Source organism: Cladophialophora yegresii (assembly GCF_000585515.1).
Source record: "Cladophialophora yegresii CBS 114405 chromosome Unknown aczIN-supercont1.3, whole genome shotgun sequence".
NCBI classification, from domain to species: Eukaryota; Fungi; Ascomycota; class Eurotiomycetes; order Chaetothyriales; family Herpotrichiellaceae; genus Cladophialophora; species Cladophialophora yegresii.
In genome coordinates this window covers 2,499,116-2,521,924 of record NW_006913047.1, presented here as the reverse complement: position 1 = coordinate 2,521,924, position 22,809 = coordinate 2,499,116, and the positions used below count along the sequence as shown (strand labels likewise).

Sequence of the window (22,809 nt, the reverse complement as noted above, 5' to 3'; positions counted from 1 at the left end):
TACTTGCTCCGCATATGATGGTCCGTATACTTATCGACCCTGGTATATCTTAATCTAGGAGATTCTTGTCGTGAGAATCGTGATCTGTACAGGCAACAAAGGCACGCGCTACCCGGGCTGCAAGGCCGTCTTTGACATCACCATAGTCCGTAATACGCTCCGAAGCCCGCCGCTGCAGGTAAGTCATCAGCGTTCAACAATCCTACACCTTCTTCGAGCAAGGTTCCCCAGACTGCGTTCCTGGTGCTGATAGGCCACCCCGGAGTGTCCCAGTATCTCGGGAGGATTCCCTTGGATTTGGCCACCGCGATCTGACTTCTCAACGTCGCGAGTTGCGTGGAGTTAAACGTAGTACCGTTGATGGCGCCGATTTGGGCACTGAAAGCCGTCGATGCCACAGGAGACACGGCCGCCGTGATGTTTGATTGCGTCGAGCTCAGCAAGTGTAACGACGCGTCGAAAAAGTAGTCTCTCTGCTGGACTGGTTGGATCTGGTTGAGTGGCGTGTTGCCCGTGCCAATAACCGTCACAGGTCCAACGGTGACCCCCGTACCATTAAAGGTGGTTAAGTAACCCGCTGACCGTAGAGGTTGGAGAGCAGTGACAACGGCGGGCCAGGTTGTCGTCCCATTGGTTTTAAGGTCAATAAACAGGAGCAGAGTCTGGCCCGAGGAGGTGTCGTAGACGCCGTTCTTGGTCGGTGCCGTGACGAATGGTGAGGAGGGGTTCTGTCGCTTCAGCGTGTCCAGCAGGGGCTGGATGTAGAGCGAGTCGAGCGTGCGAGCCGGTGTGAGGGCCGAGGTCTCATGACCTACGTAGAGGGTGTTGTTGTAAAGCCAGACGTCGGCTTCGATCGATGCACAGCCCACCGATAGTGCTGAGTAGAATGGAACGTCGCGCCAGTAATCGTTGTGTGAGTGAATTGGTTTCTGGGAGAGATGTCAGAGGCAGGGCCAGATAGAGCAGCGAGCAGCAACACGAGGTGGATGAACGTGAAGACGAAAAGAAGGTGGTCAGGAAGGTGTAAGCGCTCTCTGCGACGTGTGCGAATGCATCCAACGTCACTCTGGCATAAGCCATTCCAGTGTCGGCGGACTTACCACAACAATGCCTCTCGTCAAATCGGTAGGATATGTGTAGGCATCGCTTTGCTGTGTATTCGCCAATATATTTTGGAGAGTAGCACTGATGTCCAGACCGATAGCTTGTGCTGAAGCTGGTATTGAAGCCGCGTTCGCTTGCAGCGCAAAGGGAACTGCGAGGAGCAAAACGGAGAAGACCATGTTGAACGATGAGTGAGATCACCGACAAGCTGCCGAGGAACGGTTGAAAAAGACGAACTCAAAAGCAGAGGATCAAGAAGGGTTTGACGTCGCAATATATGGTCAATACCTCGTCTTCGGTTCCATGCGTTCTCGTGCAATGAGGTCAACAGCAGAAGTTCAATTCTCATCTGAGAACGTGAAGGGCCACCAGCCAATAGGAGCAAAGCGGGCCGGTCGGAGGCTTTCTTAGCTGGATCAACGTCCAACCGCAGGCCTTCGTTCCTGCATACAAGTAGCTATCTATCCAATTGCAGTGCTCACCTTCACACGTGCCTCTGCCTTTTCTCCTATGTACGGACTACTGTGTACATTGAATATCCCAAGCACGCAAGAAATGTCCTTGATAGACTGCCTGCGACGCTCTCTTGGAAAGGGAGGCTCATAATGATGTGGCATTGGTTGTGGAAGCGAGCTTCCTTCTGTGTTGATGTTCCCTATTCGTCGATGGACTACCGGCTGCGCTACCTCTGTAACAAGGACGACTTGTACGTGGTTACCAACAAGTAAGCTCGAGTGCGACGGCGCAGTGTGCGGTCGTGGGCAGGCGCCGCTTGGAGAACTTTGACTGCGTACAGTAAGCCTATGGGCACTGTTTCACCACAACCCGTGGTCCATACTGCCTTGTGGCACTCGAGGTGGCTGATCCTGTGTGTTGGCCATCCAAAGGTCAAGAACTGGGATTGATCGAGGTGATTGAGTTGTGACGAGAAATCCACCGTACTTGCAAAACGTTGTCAAGCGAGATCATACCACGTGACCTGAAAGATGCCTCAAGTCTGCCGAGGCAAACCGTTGGAACGGGACTAAAGTTGGCTTGGCGGTGGTCGGATCTGGTGGCTTTGATGACGACATGGCGATCCAAGCTGGTTTGCTTCCGATCCCAACCAACCACAACACGGCTCGCCAGTTAATTCCAGGTCAAGAATGAAAGTCGCCGCCGTCCACCTCGTTGTAGTCACGCCCACTACACAGTAGGCTTCACAATGCGGTCGGAAGCCTATCACATGTAACGAAGGTCGAGTGACCGTGCCTGAAGCCTCTACGACTGTGGCGCTCGCAGCGAATAGCAAACCCCGATCGAGGTGAGGAACTGCCCGTTTGGCCGCACAAGCCACTTGTGTCTTGGTTTCTTTCTCTTTCTGGTGCCATGACGCAGCTGCCTCTTGAGCGTTCATTACTCCTTCAAAGCGCTTGCCTTGACATTTATCTCTCAGTATATCAATCAGACATCTTCCCTTTGTGGACTGAACACATCCTCTCGATTCCTCTGACCCCGACACATCTCTTGAGCCAATTCAAGTACTCTTCGATAGACTTCACTTCTCCACCGGTTGGCACCATGCAGATTTCCACCATCATCATCTCCGCCCTCCTCGCCGTGCCGGCTTTGGCTCAAGGCAATGAGCCAAGTGCCACAACCAGCTCATTGCCATTGACACCCTCGGTGGTTATGAGCTCCTTGTCGTCCGTCTCATCAGAGATCGCTGCATCACTTGCCTCGGTCTCAAATTCCGTATCGAATGTTGCCGCCTCTGCCTCCAACTCAGCCGAGAATGCCGAACAATCCATTGCCAAAAGCTTTAGCTCTGCCAAATCAGCCTTCTCAGCAACCCTTTCCAGCCTAAGCTCGGAAGCCGCCACCGGCAACACCGGAGCGGTCGCCAGTCTCGCCTCCTTAACGTCGAATGCCGACAACATTCTGGGAAGCATCACTACTGAAGCCGCCTCCGCCTTGAGTGCAGCGACAAGCCAGGCAGGTTCGGTCGCATCTCGCGCATCTTCAGCTCTGAGCTCGGCGACTGCGACCGCTGCCTCTGCAACTAGCTCGTCCACCACCAACGCTGCTGCTGTTGTGCCGACCGGCTTCGGCGTGGCTGGCGCTGCTTTGTTGGGTCTGGCTGCCTTTTTGTAAGCGAGATGGCACTCACTGAAGAATGAAAACCATGGCTTTGGTTGGACAGTTGCTGGAACGGCGCTTGGGCGGACAAGGCAATACGAGGATACCCCGCAGGACTTCCACTACGAAGCAAGCTTATTGTCATTGGGCTTGAAGGGGAAGTATTGCGCCAGATTCGGTGGCAGCATACGTCAGTTTATCATAGTTCGAGTTTTGTTTCAGCAAGAGCAAAGGCGCTGAGTGGTTGAAATCAAGCGGTCATCAGCACCGACTGGGGGAGGACAACCTAACGTGGAGGCAGTCAGACATGCACAGCTTCATGCTGTCCGATGGCCTCGGTACGCATAGTATGACGGGGCATCAATCAAGCAGCATTTCGTCCAGCATCAAATCTCCCGACCATGGCTTCGAGCTCTATCTCGTCGTGACGTCCCGACCATTCAGTCTGTCGTTTGATGTAGCTGACCCAATCCGATCGTGACGTGCCTCCGAAGTCAACCGCCTCGGGTTATTTATGCTTACGGAGGAAGTGGAAGAGGATGGACAACGGTAGTCTCTGTTTCAACTGACACAAACGCTGCAGCTCTACTAAGCATGATTCGGGGCACTTGCGAGTCTAGCCCCTGTTTCTGAGTGTCGGCAACTCTGACCAAGCATAACAGCCAGCCTCAACTGACAGGAACGAAGCTTTGCGCCCATGAACTGCTCTCATCTGTCGGCATCAGGCTGATATATCTTCCAAGTACACCATAAGGTGCTGTTGGGTCGTACAACACTCGAACTATTGTCATCGCGCTGCTGATCGCCTGCTTTACTGTATTCCCGGTTAACTGATTACATGGCAGCGAGCAGCGCCAAAGTCCTCCGTTGTGACCCCTGTTATTCCGCAGCATTGTTGCGACGGCGGCATACGTGAAGTCTCGCTGGACTCGGCCAGGTCGTGACGTTACATCTAGTATTTGACCCTTTGTGGAAGATTACGTCTATCACCGCACCTGATTCTGGAAGTCACCGAGGGTAGGCAGCGACATTGGGACATTGCACCTCCACACGAAATACGCTCAGCCGACTCTTGTCGACCAGCGAGCTGAAAATCAGTGGAGAAGACAAAATGCTTGTGTCCCCAACACGACGAGCCAACAACCTCTTGAGTGGGGACCTCGGTGTCATTCCCCTTTGGTCGCCAAATCGGATTGTCCATCAACACCAAGCAAGCTTCCTTTCTCTCAACCACGAGGTAATAGTTTCGAGGTTAACTGATGCAGACGGTCAGACGGTGGATCTTGCACTCGCCCCCCGACTTAGTTACCTAGTTACCTACCAACTCGGCACAGCCTCTTCCTATCGACTTGATACAAGTACAGATATATAGAGGTCAACCCACCGGCGCATTTAAATCACAGCCACTACCAATATCGTCCACTTCCACCTCCACCACCAATATCGTCCACTCCCACCTCCACCACCAGTGCCTCCATAGTGGGCTCGCCGACTTCTCTTCTAGGTTCCTTCCTTTCCCTCAAAGAATCTCTGCACAGTCCCCACCTGAGATGCCTCTCCCCACAACACGTCGCGTCGTGACCGGTCTGTCTAAACTCCTGCCCGCGCATGCCTATTCAATCACCCTCCCTTTCTTACATCCGTCGCTCCAGGCCACGATCAATCCGGCAAATCCGTCATCATCTCCGACACGAGCCTCACGCCTGCCAACCCGCTCGACCCCGCCGGCTCGCCGCCCGAGGGCATCATCCCGGGGTTCACCAACCTGTTCAAAACAACAGGCGTCCCCGCCACGAACGTCCAAGGGCCATGGTACGACGTGCATGGCAAGAAGATCGGCCTAGTCGACCAGACGGGTGTGGTTGCGCGGATCGTCGACTGTAAGTGCGCAAACAGAACGGGACCCCATCACACGGATTCATACGTACCTATCCTTGCTGACCAGATTCCACGTGCCGGGCCCGCAGTCCCAGCGGTAGGCACCGTGCCCGACGAAGTGAACATCACCCACCGCACGCAGAGCGTCGACTTTGGCATCGTCCTCAGCGGCACCATCACCATGGTCTTGGACGACGGGAGCGAGACCGTTTTCCGGGAGGGTGACGTCTGCGTGCAGAGGGGAACTGACCATGTACGTGCTCTACTGACTGATCGCCTGACTGCCACACTCTGCCGCCTCGTCGGATACAGCACGTGCAACCGCACCATACAAGGTCTCATCACCGCTGACCCCCTATATAACCAGGCCTGGAAGAACGTCAGCACCGAGAGCTGCCGCATGCTTTTCGTGCTGGTGCCGAGCGTGCCCATCGAGAACCCGGCGACGGGGCGGGCCTTTGAGATGACGCCCACGGCGCATCTGGAGGACGAAGAGCACATCAAGGCGGCGCGGTAAGTTAGATGGGGAAGTCCACGACCAGGGAGAAGAGGTTCGGGAAGTACTAGTGCTGTAGCGAAGTTGAGGAGGCGGGAGGTCAGTCGGCATGATAGGTTGACGCAGTAGGTAGGTATTTCGTGGACTGAGTTTATCGACCGCGCCGCGGGGCTCGGGATGTATTTCGGCGTAGGTACGGGTGCCACGGCGTGCCATTTATTCTACCATGACATACCGAGTCCGAGATGTGACTTTGAATGGTGGCAGGCGAGGAAGAACAAATGGCACCGTCCGGGTGCGGTCTGGAGCCATGGACATGGACGTGGACATGGACACATGGGTGGATTTCAGGGGTGGGATCGAACAAGGTACATACTGTGCTGAGGAGCCGTTGTCCAGAGAGGAAGTGAAGTCCATTACCGCTCAGAAGACAAAGAATTGATAGGATGCATGCTGTTACGGTCGAGTCTGGTCGATGAATCACATGGTTGCATATATACTGTGTACTACAAGGTGACGATGAGGCAGACCCATCCATTGGGAGCACCCTGCACAGAAGGTACTGTCCCGAGGAGTCGCTTCCGTTCAGATCGTCTAGATCTCGAGATTCTTCATGTAGTACGCCATATCACCCATGCCGTCTTTATCATGGAGACTCTGGCCGTTGCCCAGCCAGGCAAACCGGTTCTTGCTCCGCCACGTGATGTCAAAGTGCTCGGCGCCAATGTTCTCCAGACCGTCCTTGAAATGGAGGATGGAGCCGGCATACGTGCCGGTGACGGTGCCCTTCTCTTTGCCGTTCTTGTACCAAGACCGACAGTCGTCCGCCCACACGGTGTCCTTGAGGAATTCCTGCGAGTACGCGTTGAAGTCGGCCACCGCTTCGGGCTTTGGGGTGATTGATCTGGTTCATGACAGTCAGTCTCTTTTTGCCCAGTGGCAGGGGACGCGGGGAGTGAGAAACGTACTTGATGTTTTGAGTGGCAACCTTCTCGGCCCACCGAAGGATGTAATCACACGTCCAGGAAATCTCGGTCAGGACCGAGCCATGCGAAATGGGACAGTTGGGTCCATTGAACATGTAGTAGTTGGGCATGCTGTCGACCTGGACGGCGAAGAAGGCGTCCGGGTCGGTCTTCCATCTCTGGTCCAAGGTTGCGCCGTTGAGACCGACGAGTTTCCACGAGGGGACGAAGCTGGTGTCGAAGCCCGTGGCGCAGACGATCATGTCGAACTCTTCTTCTCCTTCTGCCGTTCTGATGCCTTTCTCGGTGACCTCCGTGATGGGAGACCAGCAGACTTTGGCGTTCGGTTGTTGAAGAGCTTCGAGGTATCCGTCCCCAGGCTTTCGAGTGTCAGTGAGGGAGGACTTGAGAACGGCGAACAAAGCAGGAACTCACCGTCAGGCGTCGGCAGCCAGGGTGGAACTGCGGGATCATCTTCGCGGCAAGCTCGGGATCCTCTTTCAGGATTGCACCCATCTGCGCTTTGCACGCGGCTTCCAGCCCTTGCTGGAAGGGGTGTCCGGTCTTCATGCCAAAGAAGAAACCGTTGATGCTGTTGGGCAAGGGACAATGGGTCAGCCTATATTCCTGTTCTTGTTGGGGAATATTGACTTACGAAGACTCCAAGTCCTTGCGCATTTCAAAGTGAGCTTGGGGATTTTCTCTGAACGTTTTTCGTTGCTCCTCCGTGTAAGTAAAGTTCTTGCCGTCCGTGGTCTTGTCGGCGCAGAAGTTGATCGAAATCCAGGTGGGATTTCGGATGTAGGTGACCAGTTTCTCGACTTTCGGCTGCATGGCCGCCACGATTTGGATGCCCGAGGAACCATTGCCGATGACGGCGACTTTCTTGCCCTCCCAGGAGTAGTTATTGTCCCTGTGAACGTCTCAGTACGGAGGAACCCGAATTGCACCTTGCCGGGCTTACCATTTTGCGCTGTGGACGAGCTTCCCCTTGAAGTCATGCAACCCAGTAATCTGGGGCCATTTCCACTTGCTGTCGGTTGTTAATACCACCCCATATGGACCAAGTAGCAGCGCATGTGGGGACTGACTTGAGAAACCCAGAGCCATTGATAAGAATATCTGCAGTATCCTCCTGCAGGCCTCCGTTGACCTCGACCTTTATCTTCCATTTTCCGGCGTCGTCGTCCCAGACAGTCTCCAAGACTTTTGACTTGAGGGTCACATATTTGTCCAGGTTGTATTTTGCAACAGTGGCTTTGATGTAGGCGTGGATCTCGGGTTGGTCGGCATAGAACTTGGACCAGTTTGGGTTCGGCTCGAACAGAAACGTGTACGCATCTATTTGCGTGTCAGGTCAGCGATGGATTCAGAAAGACCGGATGACGGCTTTCTCACGAGCTGGAACGTCACTATTTCCCGGGGTCAGCTTTGACGTCCAGGCCCAAGAATACGGAATATGCTTACCATGCGGCACCAGGGTATGTATTCTCGTACCAGGTCCCTCCAATGTCAGCGTTCTTCTCGTAAATCTGTAAATCGATCACATCTTCCAGCTTGCACTCATGCTGGATCTTGTGGGCAAGCGTAAGACCAGAAAACCCAGCACCGATGCAGACGATCTTCAATTTTCTCCTCGTGAGGATCGGAGCCGATAGCGAGACCCCGTTCGCTTCCTGACTGCCGTTTGTCGACGCTGGCTCCTGAATAGATCCCATTTTCTCAGTCGGTCCTCCCTGCTTTATTGTTGACGACCGAGATATCACAGTCTTAGCAGCCTTTGAGTGTGATAAATACGAAAGCTCCCTACGGGGCGGTGAGAGAGCTCATGAAAATTCTGGCGTGGCGGCATCTGGGCAGTCTCGGAACCGCTTCATCTTTGAGGACGACGGTGGAGCACGCCGTCCAGTTGTCTGGAAGGCAAAAAGTAGTTGAAACGAACATTGAGCTGCTTGATAGGGCAGGATAGGGGTATCGCAAATAGCGTACTTATGGTATGCAGCGGACCGTGAACGGCTTGTCGGATTAATCAAGGCTACCACTGAGGAGGAGATAACGAGGGCGGAACTAGTAGGGTCCTGCTCTTGGGGCGCAGGCTGAGCAGGTTCTGGCTCCATGGAAGCCCGCACATTAACGCGGGTAGCAGCAGGGATGGGTTCCAGTTTCTTCTCTGATTGCGCCAGGGGATGGGGAAAGAGGGACAAACACATGCAGTGCCGCGAAACCAAGGGAGCGGATCGGCACTCGCAAGGCTGCATCAAGTGTTAGCAGCTCACGAGTAAGTTCCACCATTCTGTTTCTGTACTGTGTACCTGTGTTAGTGGGCAATCTGAGGGTCTCGTTCTGGATCGGCAGGTGGTAGCTCGTATCAGGACGCCGTTAGAGTCGAGCTACAAATCGCGTCAGCACCGATTCGGCTCGGGAAGATAGCTTGCAACCATCCTTCTCCACGAGCATACAGTAGCCTGCGTTCCCGGTTTCGAGGTCGGGGCTGGTCGTGCCACTTGAGGTTAGTTGAAACGTTTCCCCGGACGAGGCGAGGAGCTGATGTGTCCATGATTCGGTGGCGGAACTTAAAAGTGGCTGCAATAAGATTCCAGACTGTGGCGCCGCCGCGGATGATCCTCCGGACCGTTGGGCGGATGGGCACTAATGAGACAGTCCCACAGTAGCGTCTCCCGCAGAAATCTCCGGCAATGCCAACGACACGGCTCTCTTGACCGCTCCTTCCTAGTACGAACGTATTGTCTGAGGTAGCTCTCCATCCTGCCAACGGCTGAGATCCACCCATCAGAGCACTGCCAAAGTTTGACTGAGCTCATCAACAAACGACAGGAAAAGCTATGCACCTGGGCTATGACTCTCCGATGATCCAAAGATGGACTTCTGCCGTGCCTGTGCCAAGAAAGCCCCTTGGTGCCAAAGTCGGGACGAGTACGGAGTACCCTTTCTCGGGGCCAGCCACCACCCATGAGCGAGAGTGAAGGTGGACCTCTCTAACGGTCGGGTACGAGGGACGAGTACCAGAATCACGCAAAATCATTTCGGCTGGTTCACGACGGGATCAGCGCCCGTAACAATTCCATTAGCATGTACCTAATGCATTGCAGATCATCCAGCTACTGTAGGTACGCAACAGGACGCCAATGAAACAAACAGGGTACCTCGTACGAGGAAACATCATCCATCTCACGAGAACCGTTCACGAGGAATCTTGGTCACCAAGCCTTGGAGTCGCTCAGCGCCTTGATGATGTCTTGTCGCCGTCAATTCTTGCGTTGAGGATGAGTAATACGCTTGGTGTTAATGCTAACAGAGCATCTGGTTGATAGCTTGAGTCTTGACAAGTTGATCGACTTCAGCCCCCTGCATTTCATTAACAACGATTCCTAGGAAATCCTGCGTACAGTAGTAAGCGTTGCGGAGCCCGACGTCTAGGGTTTGTATCCCTGGGGTCAAGGCTCCCCGAGCCCTAGTCCAGCGGATATTGCATCCCCATCCACCTTTGAGATCATGACACCCGAACGGTCTTGAGTCCCAAAAGAGCATAGGAAGCTATTATAGCACTTCTGGTATATTGCCGGTTTGAATCCTTGATGGAACATATAAGGTTTGCGAACGCCACTGCACGGCATTCATCGGAGCCAAGTTTGTCTCATTCCCATTCTTCCGCTTTCACTTTCCTTAGCTGCAACTCTGTGTTTTACCATCCCTTCCTGTATTCTTAGTTGTGCTTGAAGCGCACAGAACATGTCCAACAGCGGAGTTTTCGGTCCCACGCCACCAGGCGTTGACCTGTCCAAGACACACAATGCAGCGGTCGTCCAAGCAGTCGTCAGTTTGATGGTGATTGGCACCATTGCTGTGGTTTTGCGCTTTATCAGCCAGTTCCTGCGCGATGGGAGAAAGTTTTTGTCGTGGGATGACTACTTGATCATCCCGGCGCTGGTAAGCAGCTATGATGTGATACCTTTTAGGAAGCTCCATTCTAATTCATAATATCAGATTTTGGCGCATGGCACAGCAATCTGTTCTTTAGTCAGTGAGTCTCTCCGAAGTCCCAAGCGGTACGATCTTCTCGAGACTGACTGGGTTCAGGTCTTCCATATGGAGGTGGAAAACACCTATGGGTCTTGTCGGCACAGGACTTTACGACCATTTGGCAGGTATGTTGAGCCCACTGCAGCGAATAATCATCTGCTGACCTTGTACGACAGATTCTTTTCGCCTACGTGATGATCTATGCCGGCGCTGTCAGCTTCACCAAGGCGTCCATTGTCATGTTCTACTGGCGTCTCTTCCACCAAAAGTGGACAACCTACATCTGTCTCTTCTTGGTGTGGAGCTACTTCGTGGTCATCGTCGTTGTGATCAATACCGGTTGCCAGCCGTTGGAATACTTTTGGGTAAGTGCTCCTTCTATATGCCCCAGATAGTCAGACGGCTGACCCTTCGAAACCAGACTCAGTACACGACCCCGGGGGCAACAGGCCATTGCATCAATGTGTCGTTGTTCTTCTTCGCAAACGGCATCTGGGCCATGCTGGTCGATGTCTGCATCTTGATCACTCCAATCCGACCAAGTGAGTCCCGCCGACCCGCTCGCTGTCGCTACATATGCTCATAATGTCCGCAGTTTACAAATTGCACATGTCGAGAAACATGAAGATCATGATCTTAGCAGTCCTTGGACTCGGCGCCTTGTAAGCTTCGTTGACTGACTACTATCGGACACAATTGCATACTGACGCCGAGACAGTGTTTGCATTGCCTCCATCGTCCGGATCATCACGATCCACCAGCTGATCAACAGTCCCGACCTGACCTGGGCCATGTCGAGCGTCTTCATCTGGTCCTGCTGCGAGCCGTTCATTGGCATTGTCTGCGCTTGTATCCCCTGCTACGCGCCCCTCTTCCGGCGGATTTGGAAACAAGCCCACACCTCGTCAAGATCAAAGGGTACCTCGGGCTTCTCAGGTGGCAAGGCGTCAGGGCCGGACAGCAAGGGGACCCAGAACATGCAACGATCTTGGAACCGTGTTCAAAGTGACGACGAGGTCCAACTTACCAACTTTGCCGATGGGCCAGGGAGCACGCGAACCAAGGGCAGCGATGAAGCATCCGGTTTCAAGGGCGTCCACGTCAAGACTTGGGAAGCGCATGCTGTCTGATTACCCTCCAAGACAAGTGTTGTCCTTCCCGGGTTGGACATATTGGCTCTAGAACAGATCTGGTTCTTCAGCTCTCGGATACTGGGGAGAACCTCGGGGGTCGTACGTCGTCTTCCGGCAATTTGCTTGTATATTAACGGCCACTGGATCCCAACATGTTGTTTTCGATGAAAAGATAAGCGGGAGTTCCGGGAGCTACTCGTCGCGGACAGAGAGCTATGACGGCGTATTTTGGACAAACGCTTGCCTTCAAACGCAAACAGAATGTCGAGATGTTCCTCATCCGAAGCAACGAGGCATCTGGACAGCGACCAAGCAAGACAATCCGTAGGGACAGCACCCTGCGCGAAGGCAGTTTCAGTCAATCATTGGCCCAAGTTACTATTCTGGGCTATCCTTTGATCAGAAGTGAGAAGTGCTTCCAATTTTGCAGATTTATAGTCTGGTCGTTGCTGCAGCAAACTACATGGGTAGGCCAGGAGAGCGGAGATGTGAGGCACTTGGTGTTGGCTTCCTCGTCGAGCCACTTCCCTTCCAAGTTTCTCGCCGAACTGCATTTGGTATGGTTCCTTGCGATCAGCGGCGCCATTCGAGAGTGGGACTTGTGCATTTTTCTGCCATGCCAACACAGGCGACTTTAGCTTTGAGGTTCGGCGCGAAGGGACAAGAAGCGTGCTGACTGCGAGAACATGTCTTACAATGTTTCCTGCGGTGATGCCGTGGTCAACGATGTTAAAGAAGCCGACGTTTTCGGGCCGCGGAAACTAGCTCGGAGGCGATCTGGTCGATCCGGGTTTCATAGTCGGCGAGCGATATGGTGGGGATGGAGCGGTCGCCACATCTGCGCTGCTCTGGAGCCATTGTGCCACTGCCCTTGGGTTTGCAATAGCTCAGCTCTATCAACCGAATGGGTGTAGAGAGCTGTAGAATAGCCCACTATGCGTCTATCGTTGCAGGATTAGAACAGAGATAGACGCAGATTGATGAAGCTCATCAAGGAGGGTGGAGGAGACGAGATCCTTTGCTTTTGTGTTTCCCCAACCAATATCAAGCGGGCATCTCAGGTCCGGAATCTCTTGACCACTGATAGTGGTCATCAATGTACAACCCGATAAGGCTGTCCAACGCCGCCCCCACCCTTGTCCCGCCTATCAAACATCGTCAATAATCGTACGTTAATGATAGGATCGGTGCAGCCAGTGTTCCGCACAGCCTTGTGCTTTTCTTCCCCCGCTCACAGCGCTTCCTGTATGTCGAAATTCAGCAGATCTTCAAAGAGGAAGTTGTTGCTGATCCCGGTATGAGGAGGGAAGAGTTGCTCGAACGTCTCGTAACCCAGGTCTGAGTTGGTGATGGGGTCTTGTGACCCAGGCGTCCTCGATCTCGAATCGGTCGGTTCGTAAAGGTCGAGAGAAGGCTCCACGCCTCTACTGGCGGTCCGCAGGGAATGCGTGAACGAGTCGTTCCCGACGAAATTCTCGACAAACTTGGGGACATTGAATTTCTGCCGCTTGGGTTGACCCCGATCTCCGCTCATACTGTCATGCGTACGCTTTCGATAGTTCTCCAGTGTCTGGTCAGCTGTCAAGCGAGCCTGCTCCGCGAGCAGAGAAGAAAGCAGCCGGATGCCACGCAGTGCAATCATGCTGTTCTCAAACTTGCCCAGCAAGACAATGGTGTTTTCGACCAGCTTTCGGTGTTCTTCAAATTCGGGCTCATTCGGCTTTCGATGGAAAATGTCCAAGGCGAGGGTTATTCCTGCCGCGACCATGAAAGCCTGGTCGATCCACAACGTTGGCCCTTCTTCATCATACGCCTGCCTGGCTTCCTTGAGGATCGTCTTTGCGGCAGCCATGCACGTCCGCCTAGTAAAATCGAAAGTATGTTCGGTAAAACTCCTTCCCAGAAATGCCCTGTGAATCATGATGATCTTGTGAGCAAAACAGATAGTCAAGCTCCGTCTGGCCCATGGGACCCAGACAGGCCATTCCGGTTGGATTGCTTCCCTGGTGTTGAAGAATCGTGGGAGCCCTTCGGTGGCAAGGGAGCGCATCTGTGCATCGTAGTCTAGCACCTGCTCATATTTTGTGTAGAGGGTATTCGAGGAGATAATTGCATCGTGCATCTGAGGCATCAAGCCGGCAATGTGGCACAGGAACGTCGGGAAGCTCGTCATGCTCGGAACATCTTCCGGTAAGAGTTCCATCGTGTCGTCATCGCAATGGATGGGTTTGAGTGTGGTGAAATGAAGCTTCTGGATGGAGTACATCTCGGAGAAGGGGATTGAGAACCAGTCCTGGATGCACAGTTGCTGCCAGATCCTCCTACCCGTTTCTCGCCTGATAACCCTATCCCGCTGAGCCGGTGCGGACGGAGTCAATGTACCGGTGGCATTGGTTGTCTCGTCTTCGTGTCCGAGCCGTTGCAAACCAAGCCCCTGAGCAATCTTGACAGCTGCACCCAACAAGGTACTTTGAGTGTTGCTGAACCCGAGGATATGAGCTGACATGGTCAAAGTTGTGATGGCTTGTACAGAGTAAATATGATGCCGCCACATGTAGTCTGCGAGGTTAAGGCACGTCACTGTAGCCTTGTACCACTGCCGCGTGAGTTTTGCTCTTTCGTGCTTCTTAAAGCCCCAAGATTGGGCCAATTGCTCGCTCGCACAAGTCATGCTCCCAGCCATCACAGCGAAGAGCAAGCCGGTCCAGCGAAGGTCCATATTTCTGACTTGCATTCCACTAGGGCCCTTGTATACTTCTTTCAGCTCATCATAGAAAGTCGGGCCATAGAAGCAGCCATGGTACCACAAGATCGAGCTGACATGGTACTCGACCAGCTGAAAGACCTGCTTGCGATTCGGAAGTAGCAACTGCAAAAAGGAGACTTGAGCGGCACCAGTGCCACCGAAGCCGTTTGATATATCCCAGTCGGAACCACTGTCCTTGGGAAGCCCAGCGTTGCCCGTCTGGTGAGGCTCCTTGAGAAGCTCCAGCGCTTTTAGATCATAGTCGGACAACTTGTTCCGACCCCAGGTAAGGAACTCTAGCACAGGGGCAGTATTATCGGCAGCCGGGTCCGCAGCATTAGTCGGCTGTGGGTTGAACACGATTGGATGAACTGCTGGCAGTTCACGAGGGCTGGGTCCAGAGTTTACAGACTTGGGCGTCCTCAAAGACGGATGAACGGCGGATTCTGGGACATGGACCTGCGTATTTCTTGGTGACGGTGCGGTGGAGGCAGGACTGGCCTCCGCTGCTGTGGATGACCGAGGGTATATTCGATGTTTCCTGGGATCATAGCCACCTTCTGGCCATTCCCGGGTGCACTTATCGGCATCGCCCCGCTTGACGCAGCGACCGCAAGGTAAGTTTCGATCACATTTCTGCCGGCGCATAGAGCACTCGGTGCATGTTTGACGTTCTTTGGGCATGGCTATTGCCGAGTAACCAACACATAATCTTTCGTACTATCTTCGGGTGATCCACGATCGCTCAAAGTCGTACGCAAACGGATGGATGAGGATGTCCACAGCTCGTACGGAAGTACGAAGGTGGAGGCGGGAAAATGAAGCTGAGGTGCAAAAGAAGAGAGCGAGCTCGGAAAATCCGGCAAATCCGGCCGAGGCACCTTGGCAGAAGCGACGGTCACGTGTCATGTATTGCACAACGGTCACCAGTGCCTCACGAGGTACAAGTGAGGAATGGATAAGGCAACTGTGAGACTATGTGAGAAATTCGGCATATGCTCGCGAGTGTGTCGCTCAAGTACCGCCGCCATCGCTAGCTACCATAACACCACGCTTATCTCTTCCATCACCCTCCTCAGTCCGACAAAGAATAGCATCCTGGATCAACGTGTTCTGGCGAACATCTCAGTTCCAACACAAAGTAGCCTTCACCGTGGCCAACTTGTCGCGAGCAACCTTGTATATGCAACGGCCTCAAAAACCAACGTGCCTTACGACTGAGGAGCCCACCGTTCTTGATATGGATATCCTACGCCAATATCTCGGACATTCCCACCTTTTTTCCTTCTCCACAATCGAGCAGGTGAAATTGAGCCATATCTGAGGATAGCTCTCTTTCATCGGCTCGTGGGTTTGATGAGACTCGGCTTGGTCCCTCAAGGCTCTGACGCCTCGAAAACAAGGTGCTGATGTCGGACCTTCGGGATCGAATTCGCTGCCTTTGCGAGCGCTCCCTTGAATAGCAGCGTCACTTCTTTCGGTAGGGTTTGGTACCGAGCTGGGGTTGATGTAGCACCTCTATAATCGCAGCAAGGAGCCGAGGCCACTGGGTGCGAGGAGGAAGTCACAGGTGATTGCGCTTGTTACCTAGGTAATCTGCTAGCTCTGACGAGTCTTCCTCGACAAAGTCACCCGATCGCTTTCCGCCATGGTTGTTCAGACAACCAGCATAGTCCCACGGCGGTGCTGTAATGCCTGATGCTAGAAGAGGAGAACCGATATACCTCTGTGGCATGATCTTCTTAAGGACCAGCGATATGGCTGTGAGCCGTAGGGGATCTGTCCCGGTGTCCCTCCTCCCGGGACGAAATGAACATTGCTGGAGATAAGTCGGACTTGTGAAACTGGGGCGAAAGGGTGAGCTACTCCAAGAGTTCATCCTTCGACCCCAGTCTTCTTGCTGAACGCATCTCTCGCCATCATGGTATTCAGCACCGCGCAGTTGAACGCTGCTTCTCCTGGAGGGACAACCACGTAGATATACGTGTTCTCTGTGAACCTGGCTAGGAAGCAATTGAAACGTGGCGTCTGGACCTTGTATAAGAGGAAACCCGCACTTGCCGCCGTGGTCCTGGTATTTCTCGCCGCTGTATGCTTGTAGCTCTTCATGATATTTGATATACGCTCGTGTCGGTCAACGTTGTCATTGTCCTCGCCGGATTGTGTAACCACGTTCGTGACAGTCAGGAAAGTTGACCTCTCGAATAAGACAATCTCTTCGGCCTTGAGTTGCTTGGCGAATGCTTCCAAAAAGCGCTCAATGATGACCAGATTCGGAATCATCTTGTGTACGATTCCGGCCCAGGCCTTGTATAGCGTCTGATCCCATATACTGCTTGCGAATGTCTCGAGACTCAGCCCCTCCGACCGTGCGGCGATCATCTGGCATCGTTCCTCGTATATCTTCTCACGGAGCTCGTGCTGGACCAGGTCCATCTTGTGTACCAAGCAGAACACGTGGGCATTCGGGCTATACTCTTTCAGTGCCTTGACAACTTGACTGTACGTCTCAAGATCTTGTTCGACGGCGCGGGACTCGATATCAAAGACGTAGATGAGGACTTCGGCGTCGGAGAAGACATTCTCGCGTTGAGCGTTGAGGTACGAGTCCATGAACGCATCCTGTCTGCGTGGAGGAAATTAGTAGACTTGCATGACCTGAACGCACAAAGGGTCTCGTACCCTCCGCAGTCCCATAGGTTCAGGGTGAGGTTGCCCATGAACTTAGCATGGCTGTGTTCCACATCGATCGTGGCTCCAAGCCGTCGGACATCCTTTGCGACATAATTGCTAAAGATGATAGAGCGCATAGATGATTTTCCTGAGCCACTCTTACCCATCAACAGCACCTTCTTTTTCCTCTTCCTCGTGTCCATGGTGCCTGGTCGCACCCTCAGCGCAGAACGGCCTTGATCTTGTGCAGCTGAGCTGCAATGTGGAAAAAGAACGTGACGGAGGTGGGGAGAAAAGCTGGGGAAGATACAACTGCGCTGCGGAGGATTGCACAGCCATCGAGTGCACAAGTCCCGAAACTGCGGATATCAAGTGCGAGCAACATGCCTGATACTTGAAGTATTTGTGGCCAGATCTTCTTGGGAAGTACTGAGAGGTACTTGAAGGTCTTTGCGAGTATGCCATGTTCTCTCATGACCGGGTTGCGGAGGACCCAGGCCTGGTCAGCGAGCACTGGATCTCCGAGGAAACGGCAAGTTGTAAAGTGTGTGCAGCGTCAGGACGTATGAAGCACGAAGAAATCAAAGCAGAGAGAGCCTCGTTTTGGATTCACTTCGATACTGCAGGATAGCCACCACGAGTGACTGAATTGGAGCTTTTAAAAGTCATTGATGATTGGCGGTGCATGCCAAACGCAGGTTTCGCTCAAGAAGCGCCCATAGAGAATTCTTCCAAAGTGGTTACCTTCTTTCTGTTCTTGGGTCTTCCCTTTCACCTTCTCCCCAAGGGGACCGCAAGCAACAGATGCAATGCTCCCGTTCGCTTTCCTCCGACCTTCATACCTCCTAACCCTAGCCGCAATCGGAGCCCAGCTCCCCAGCAATGCAGGACTGACTTGCATGCCAGTATTTCGCCGTTTAATATCTCCTCCAAGAAGTGAATACTCTAAGCCATCATAGTCGCATGCGTTGTCTCATAATCACTGTTGTCCAGCCCGCAGGAGCTCATCATACACATCATCGTCCAAGCACACAAACAGATGTCGTCTTAGAAGACGGTGCCGTCTGAAATGATACCGATAGGTGGGCCTTTGGTGATTGGACGGGACACCTGCGCAATTTCACGACCTCCCTATGACATTCGTTAGCTTGAGTCATTTTGTAAGTCTCTTGAAGGACTTGCCTTCCAGGTGCCCGCCTCAAGCATCTGTGCCAAATTCAGCTGTTGAGGGCCCTGGAGACCCAGTCCCGCATTGACAGCGCTGAGCAGCTCGTCTAGGAAACCAACGGTAACAGCTCTCCACTCTACTATGACATCGTCGCTGGGTTCGAAGGTCGGCACCACCTCAACTGCATTGCCATCGCCCACTGTTTCATGATAGATCTTGAGGCCACGCTGTCTGTCAGCCTCTTTAAGAGTGAGCAGACCTGTATCAACCAACAGGCCGCCATTTCGATACTCAGGAAGACCAGTCATCAAGTCAGCACCCGCGAAACGAACATTGAGTAACTTGGTCATTGGAACCATCAGAGAATAGCAAAGCCACTGTGTAAGTTTGTGGAAAGGAACAATGGTCTCCCAAGGCTGAGCAGGTGGAGACCGAGGCATGGCTTCACAAGGCCAGGCATCTCCAAGAGGAACACCTTGGATGCTGGTCCGTGTTGTCGGCCATATGGTCGACAAACCATCCATAAGTACACTCCACAGTGTTGGTAGTAGTACGACAGGGACGGAGGCTGCTTGGGTGGTTGGATGCGAGATCAAATAGTCTGGAGCGCTTAGTAGACGTCTAGCCTCACTGATATGGTCAACACTTACCAATCATGTTTCCGGGGCGACCGTCAACCCCAAAGATCTCCTCGTTCTGGAGGGCGGAAGCGAGCCTGATCAGCAGACCAGTGCGGCCTTCGAGCCCCGACATCGGATTCGACTCTGACACTTGCATCCCCTTCACCAAAGTCTCTGCCGTCACTTTCTTCAGACCTGTTGCATCAACTTGATGAGGTTGTGTCGCGTCACTGCTAAATGCACCAGCCTTGAACATCTCCAGACTCGCCACAGCCAAGCCTTCACTCCTCGCGTACACCTTGCCGGACTCCTTAGACTTGTAGGACCATTTCGTCCCGGCCCCCGCATCGAGTAGTACTGATACCAGGAACAAGTCGATCAAGCGCCGCGCCCTCTCCTGATTATCGATGGATGTCGGCCACGTCTGCAGCAGCTGAGTCACTCTAGGCCTTCCGCCGACCTCAAAATGCTGCCAACGACCGTGTGGCGGTATTGAAGCGTAGTCACCTTCAAAGTCCCGCTGAAAGGTGTTAGGCCGTGTTTCGTGTGTCAACGCTGGCAAGGTCGCTAACATACCTTGATGATGGAAACAACGTAGTCAGCGGTGTCCTTGAACTTAGTCATATCGACATCGAAATGGTTAAGGGCGTTGACCTTAGCCTCATCGAGGACCAGCCGTGACCTTTCTCGAACGGCATGAATGCTTCGGAGGTAAGCTGCTGGCTTTGTCCGTGGGTCTGGGGGCCCGGGTATGGTGATTTCAGGCATGGCTCCTCCGAAGGATGGCGATGATGAGGTCGAGCTTACGAGTGTTGGCGACTGATGGGAGTAATTTGAGATACGCTCAACAGTGACGGCAGGCCTCAGAAGCGATTTATTGCCGTCTGAAGGGAGTTTTGTGTCTTTCCTTTTGAAAAGTCCCTTCATGGCGGAGAAGGCCTATCCACCACGTTATGACCTATCACGGCGGACCTCGAATGCAGGTAGCCGACAGGCAGCCGGAATGCAAGTGTCGCAACTCCAACGGCAAGGGATAGTCAATATGGAGGTTTGGGCCATGCGTTACTTCTGGGTGACTGCGCAATGCGATACGATCTCAGGCCTTGATAATTGTATAAGGCAAGTCGAACTCAAACAATGTCTAAAGACTTTGGATAAAACAACGTGTCGAGGTTGCACCAACCGTCCCACAAAGAGACTGGAGCGAGAGTTGTAAAGAGTGACCTATGACTGGACAGCCGGACGCAATACGAGAAATGAATGGAGATAGTGAAAAGAATGTGCTGGCTTTCTTGATTTGAGCACAAGAAGCGTCAAATGAAAGAAACAGAAGTGAGGTGTGAGTGATTGCTGGACGAAGCCTACTGGGCAGCAATGATTAAAGTGCGTCTCTTGAATCGAAAGCGCTTTGGTTTCTATTAACAACAATTCCTCTTTGCTGCTTTTCCCACAGATACCTCAGGGACCGCGTTAGATTGAGGGCTCGATGATATGCAGCGTTCAGGAGAACTGGAGGGGATGTCTGGTAGGCGAGCGATTACTTGTCGTCTCGAGCCACAACCACGCGGGAGCATAGCGCAAGACCATGGCGCCCCCAACATGTTGGCTGGTTGGCGGGCACCAACGTGGCTCCTGGTGAGTCAAAGCAGGGGTGGTCTTCCAGGTGCCGCCGGTGCTCGCCTCTTCGGCCCCAGCTCGGTTTAGGCTAGCTTAGGCTAGGACTGCCGTCCATGCTAGCGCGCCAAACCGACCTTCACAGTTTAGTGCCGCCCCAAAATATTCCTTTCGTCGTTGGAGCCTGTCGCGCGTGGCCGCCACGTAACTCTGTGTCGGAGGCAGTCAGATTGTAAGCGCGTCACTTCGCAAGTTCTTGACAGAAGGCAGCAGTGTTCACCAACCTGTAAGCTACTAACAATACCGACGGGTCAGGCCACCCGCCTAGGTATCATTTGAAGAAGGGTCGACCTCACCACTGTGCTAGCACCATTTCTTCTGCCACTGTCTGTGGCCAGTCTTCTCTCGATCCAGAGCTATCCCGACCGAGGTGCAAGCTAAGAGTAAGCTCTGATCGGTGTACAACGTTAGCACTCCATCGTCGAGATCTGAAACACCTAGCATTTCTTAACATCCAAGGACAATAGGCACGGCTTCTCATCGGAAATTTCACACTTACTTCGACCCTGCGGCGGAAGCGGAAAAGGCTTGCTTTACAACGTATGTCCGAAAAGATGGAGGCTACTGTGCAAAACGACCAGAGGCAGAGTCTCTTGTGTTCACTCCCCACCGAGATCAGGATCCAGATCTTTACACTTGTGTTGACTGCGGATCACGACCTCTCCAGACCATATCGGGCCGATCGGAAGTACTACAGACCACAATATCAATACCATCAGAAGATCGACTTCTCGCTTCTTTTCACGTGCAAACAGATCTATGGCGACACTCGTTTGCTACCTATTTCGGCCAATGAACATGTGTTCTGGTTGTTTAATGGCCCGTGGAAACAATTTAACCAGAACAACCGCAACACTGCGCGCTGGGACTCCTGGTATTTCAGCTTGAATGAAGCACAGAAACCGGCAATCCAGAAAGTCCATATTTTCAACCAACAGTACTATCTGGAGAACCTCATTACCACTGACGCCAGGAGATTCCCATTCAAAACGCATAGTCTCCATTTGACCTTTCGTCACTCCGACTGGTGGTCATGGGAATCACCACCGGCGTCAAGCGACCGCCTCGGTATCTGTCCATGGAGACGTCATCGTACCTCTTGCCAGGCAATGCTCGCTGAGCCGATCCAACCAGACCTGGCTTACATCAAGGAGCGAATGGTCGAGGGGACTTGGGGAGGATCGATCTGCCAAATTCTTAACCTACGAAAGCTTGTGCTGGAGTTCGAGACTGACGAGAGAAAGAAATCACAACTTGAAGCGGTCGTCGAAAGAGCCAAGGGTTGGAAGTTCCCATTGGCTTGGGAAGATCTTGTTCTCGAATGGAGTGGACAGCTCGATGTGTCTCGGTGGGAAGGTGTACGAGATCTCAAAGATGATTATCACTTTCTGAAGGAGCAGCCTGTTCGGGACGACCTACCCAAACGCCAGTACTACGTTGTCACAATGGTGTGGCAGGCCAAGCCAGTGAGCAATTCGGTCGATTGATTGGATGACCTATCCGCTGTAAACGGATGTGGTATCATCGCGTTGATATCATGGGCGAGGCCAGCAAAGACCTAAAAGCCACGCGATGGTATCAGGTCGCGGAGACTTGACCGCTTCTAAGTTGGGTAATGGGCATGGCTGCCGGAACATAGTGGCTGTTCCACGTCCAGTAACTTTCCACCGAGCTCATGATGATATTGGTGGAAGGTATACGAGGTACTCCCTACGTCGGTCGACGTTTCCAGCCCTCAGTACGAACCTAACCATACGGAGCACGAGGCAATCACATTTCTTGTCTTTTGACTCCTTTCTCACCCGTATGTCTGTCCGGTGTCACCACTTGGATGAGTCGAGGCCACTAATCTGTATAAGCTTGAAGATATGGCCCGTAAGATAAGAAGACATGATGGGTTTGTTTCTCAACTCTGCTGATCCCAAGGTAAAGTTGCGGCTCCAACCCTTCGTAAGCTCCCTATGCCCTGATTGGTATGGCCCAAAATAGAAACCTGGTCTCGTCCCACATATGCTGTGGCTGTTATTGTGGCTTTTGATATCTGTGGCGCACGCGGCTCACCCAATGCGCAACATCAACAGTGATCGGATTGTACTCTCTTCCCATGCTCTCACACTCGTTTGTCTTGCCTCTTAGCAGCAACCGGTCTAGCGCTACTCCCTGGGACGTAATGAACCCGTGTTAATGGCTCCG

The 22,809-nt window shown here is 53.0% G+C and overlaps 9 protein-coding genes across 9 annotated transcripts; 4 read left to right on the top strand and 5 right to left on the bottom strand.

Annotated features, from left to right (window-relative positions):
- Nucleotides 1-137: 137 nt before the first annotated feature.
- On the bottom strand, nt 138-1,283 carry A1O7_04647 (uncharacterized protein; the record flags this gene model as incomplete). Its single annotated transcript, XM_007758657.1, has 2 exons — nt 138-929; nt 1,101-1,283. The coding sequence occupies 2 exons, from the start codon at nt 1,281-1,283 to the stop codon at nt 138-140; spliced, it is 975 nt and encodes a 324-aa protein (XP_007756847.1).
- Nucleotides 1,284-2,664: 1,381 nt separating this feature from the next.
- On the top strand, nt 2,665-3,237 carry A1O7_04646 (uncharacterized protein; the record flags this gene model as incomplete). Its single annotated transcript, XM_007758656.1, has 1 exon — nt 2,665-3,237. One exon carries the CDS (start codon nt 2,665-2,667, stop codon nt 3,235-3,237), a length of 573 nt encoding a protein of 190 aa, XP_007756846.1.
- Nucleotides 3,238-4,772: 1,535 nt separating this feature from the next.
- A1O7_04645 (uncharacterized protein) lies at nt 4,773-5,617 on the top strand (the record flags this gene model as incomplete). The annotated part of the gene is made up of 4 exons (XM_007758655.1): nt 4,773-4,806; nt 4,875-5,102; nt 5,202-5,353; nt 5,468-5,617. 4 exons carry the CDS (start codon nt 4,773-4,775, stop codon nt 5,615-5,617), a joined length of 564 nt encoding a protein of 187 aa, XP_007756845.1.
- A 573-nt stretch (nt 5,618-6,190) lies between these two features.
- Nucleotides 6,191-8,279, bottom strand: A1O7_04644 (uncharacterized protein; the record flags this gene model as incomplete). The annotated part of the gene is made up of 8 exons (XM_007758654.1): nt 6,191-6,500; nt 6,565-6,941; nt 6,997-7,153; nt 7,217-7,474; nt 7,526-7,594; nt 7,653-7,902; nt 7,960-7,973; nt 8,029-8,279. 8 exons carry the CDS (start codon nt 8,277-8,279, stop codon nt 6,191-6,193), a joined length of 1,686 nt encoding a protein of 561 aa, XP_007756844.1.
- Nucleotides 8,280-10,311: 2,032 nt separating this feature from the next.
- A1O7_04643 (uncharacterized protein) lies at nt 10,312-11,732 on the top strand (the record flags this gene model as incomplete). The annotated part of the gene is made up of 7 exons (XM_007758653.1): nt 10,312-10,509; nt 10,567-10,603; nt 10,660-10,727; nt 10,779-10,967; nt 11,024-11,144; nt 11,198-11,264; nt 11,321-11,732. The coding sequence occupies 7 exons, from the start codon at nt 10,312-10,314 to the stop codon at nt 11,730-11,732; spliced, it is 1,092 nt and encodes a 363-aa protein (XP_007756843.1).
- Nucleotides 11,733-12,966: 1,234 nt separating this feature from the next.
- On the bottom strand, nt 12,967-15,165 carry A1O7_04642 (uncharacterized protein; the record flags this gene model as incomplete). Its single annotated transcript, XM_007758652.1, has 1 exon — nt 12,967-15,165. The coding sequence occupies one exon, from the start codon at nt 15,163-15,165 to the stop codon at nt 12,967-12,969; it is 2,199 nt and encodes a 732-aa protein (XP_007756842.1).
- Nucleotides 15,166-16,356: 1,191 nt separating this feature from the next.
- A1O7_04641 (uncharacterized protein) lies at nt 16,357-17,357 on the bottom strand (the record flags this gene model as incomplete). The annotated part of the gene is made up of 2 exons (XM_007758651.1): nt 16,357-17,107; nt 17,164-17,357. The coding sequence occupies 2 exons, from the start codon at nt 17,355-17,357 to the stop codon at nt 16,357-16,359; spliced, it is 945 nt and encodes a 314-aa protein (XP_007756841.1).
- Nucleotides 17,358-18,201: 844 nt separating this feature from the next.
- On the bottom strand, nt 18,202-19,869 carry A1O7_04640 (uncharacterized protein; the record flags this gene model as incomplete). Its single annotated transcript, XM_007758650.1, has 4 exons — nt 18,202-18,281; nt 18,333-18,923; nt 18,973-19,462; nt 19,519-19,869. 4 exons carry the CDS (start codon nt 19,867-19,869, stop codon nt 18,202-18,204), a joined length of 1,512 nt encoding a protein of 503 aa, XP_007756840.1.
- Nucleotides 19,870-21,170: 1,301 nt separating this feature from the next.
- A1O7_04639 (uncharacterized protein) lies at nt 21,171-22,103 on the top strand (the record flags this gene model as incomplete). The annotated part of the gene is made up of 1 exon (XM_007758649.1): nt 21,171-22,103. One exon carries the CDS (start codon nt 21,171-21,173, stop codon nt 22,101-22,103), a length of 933 nt encoding a protein of 310 aa, XP_007756839.1.
- Nucleotides 22,104-22,809: the final 706 nt, after the last annotated feature.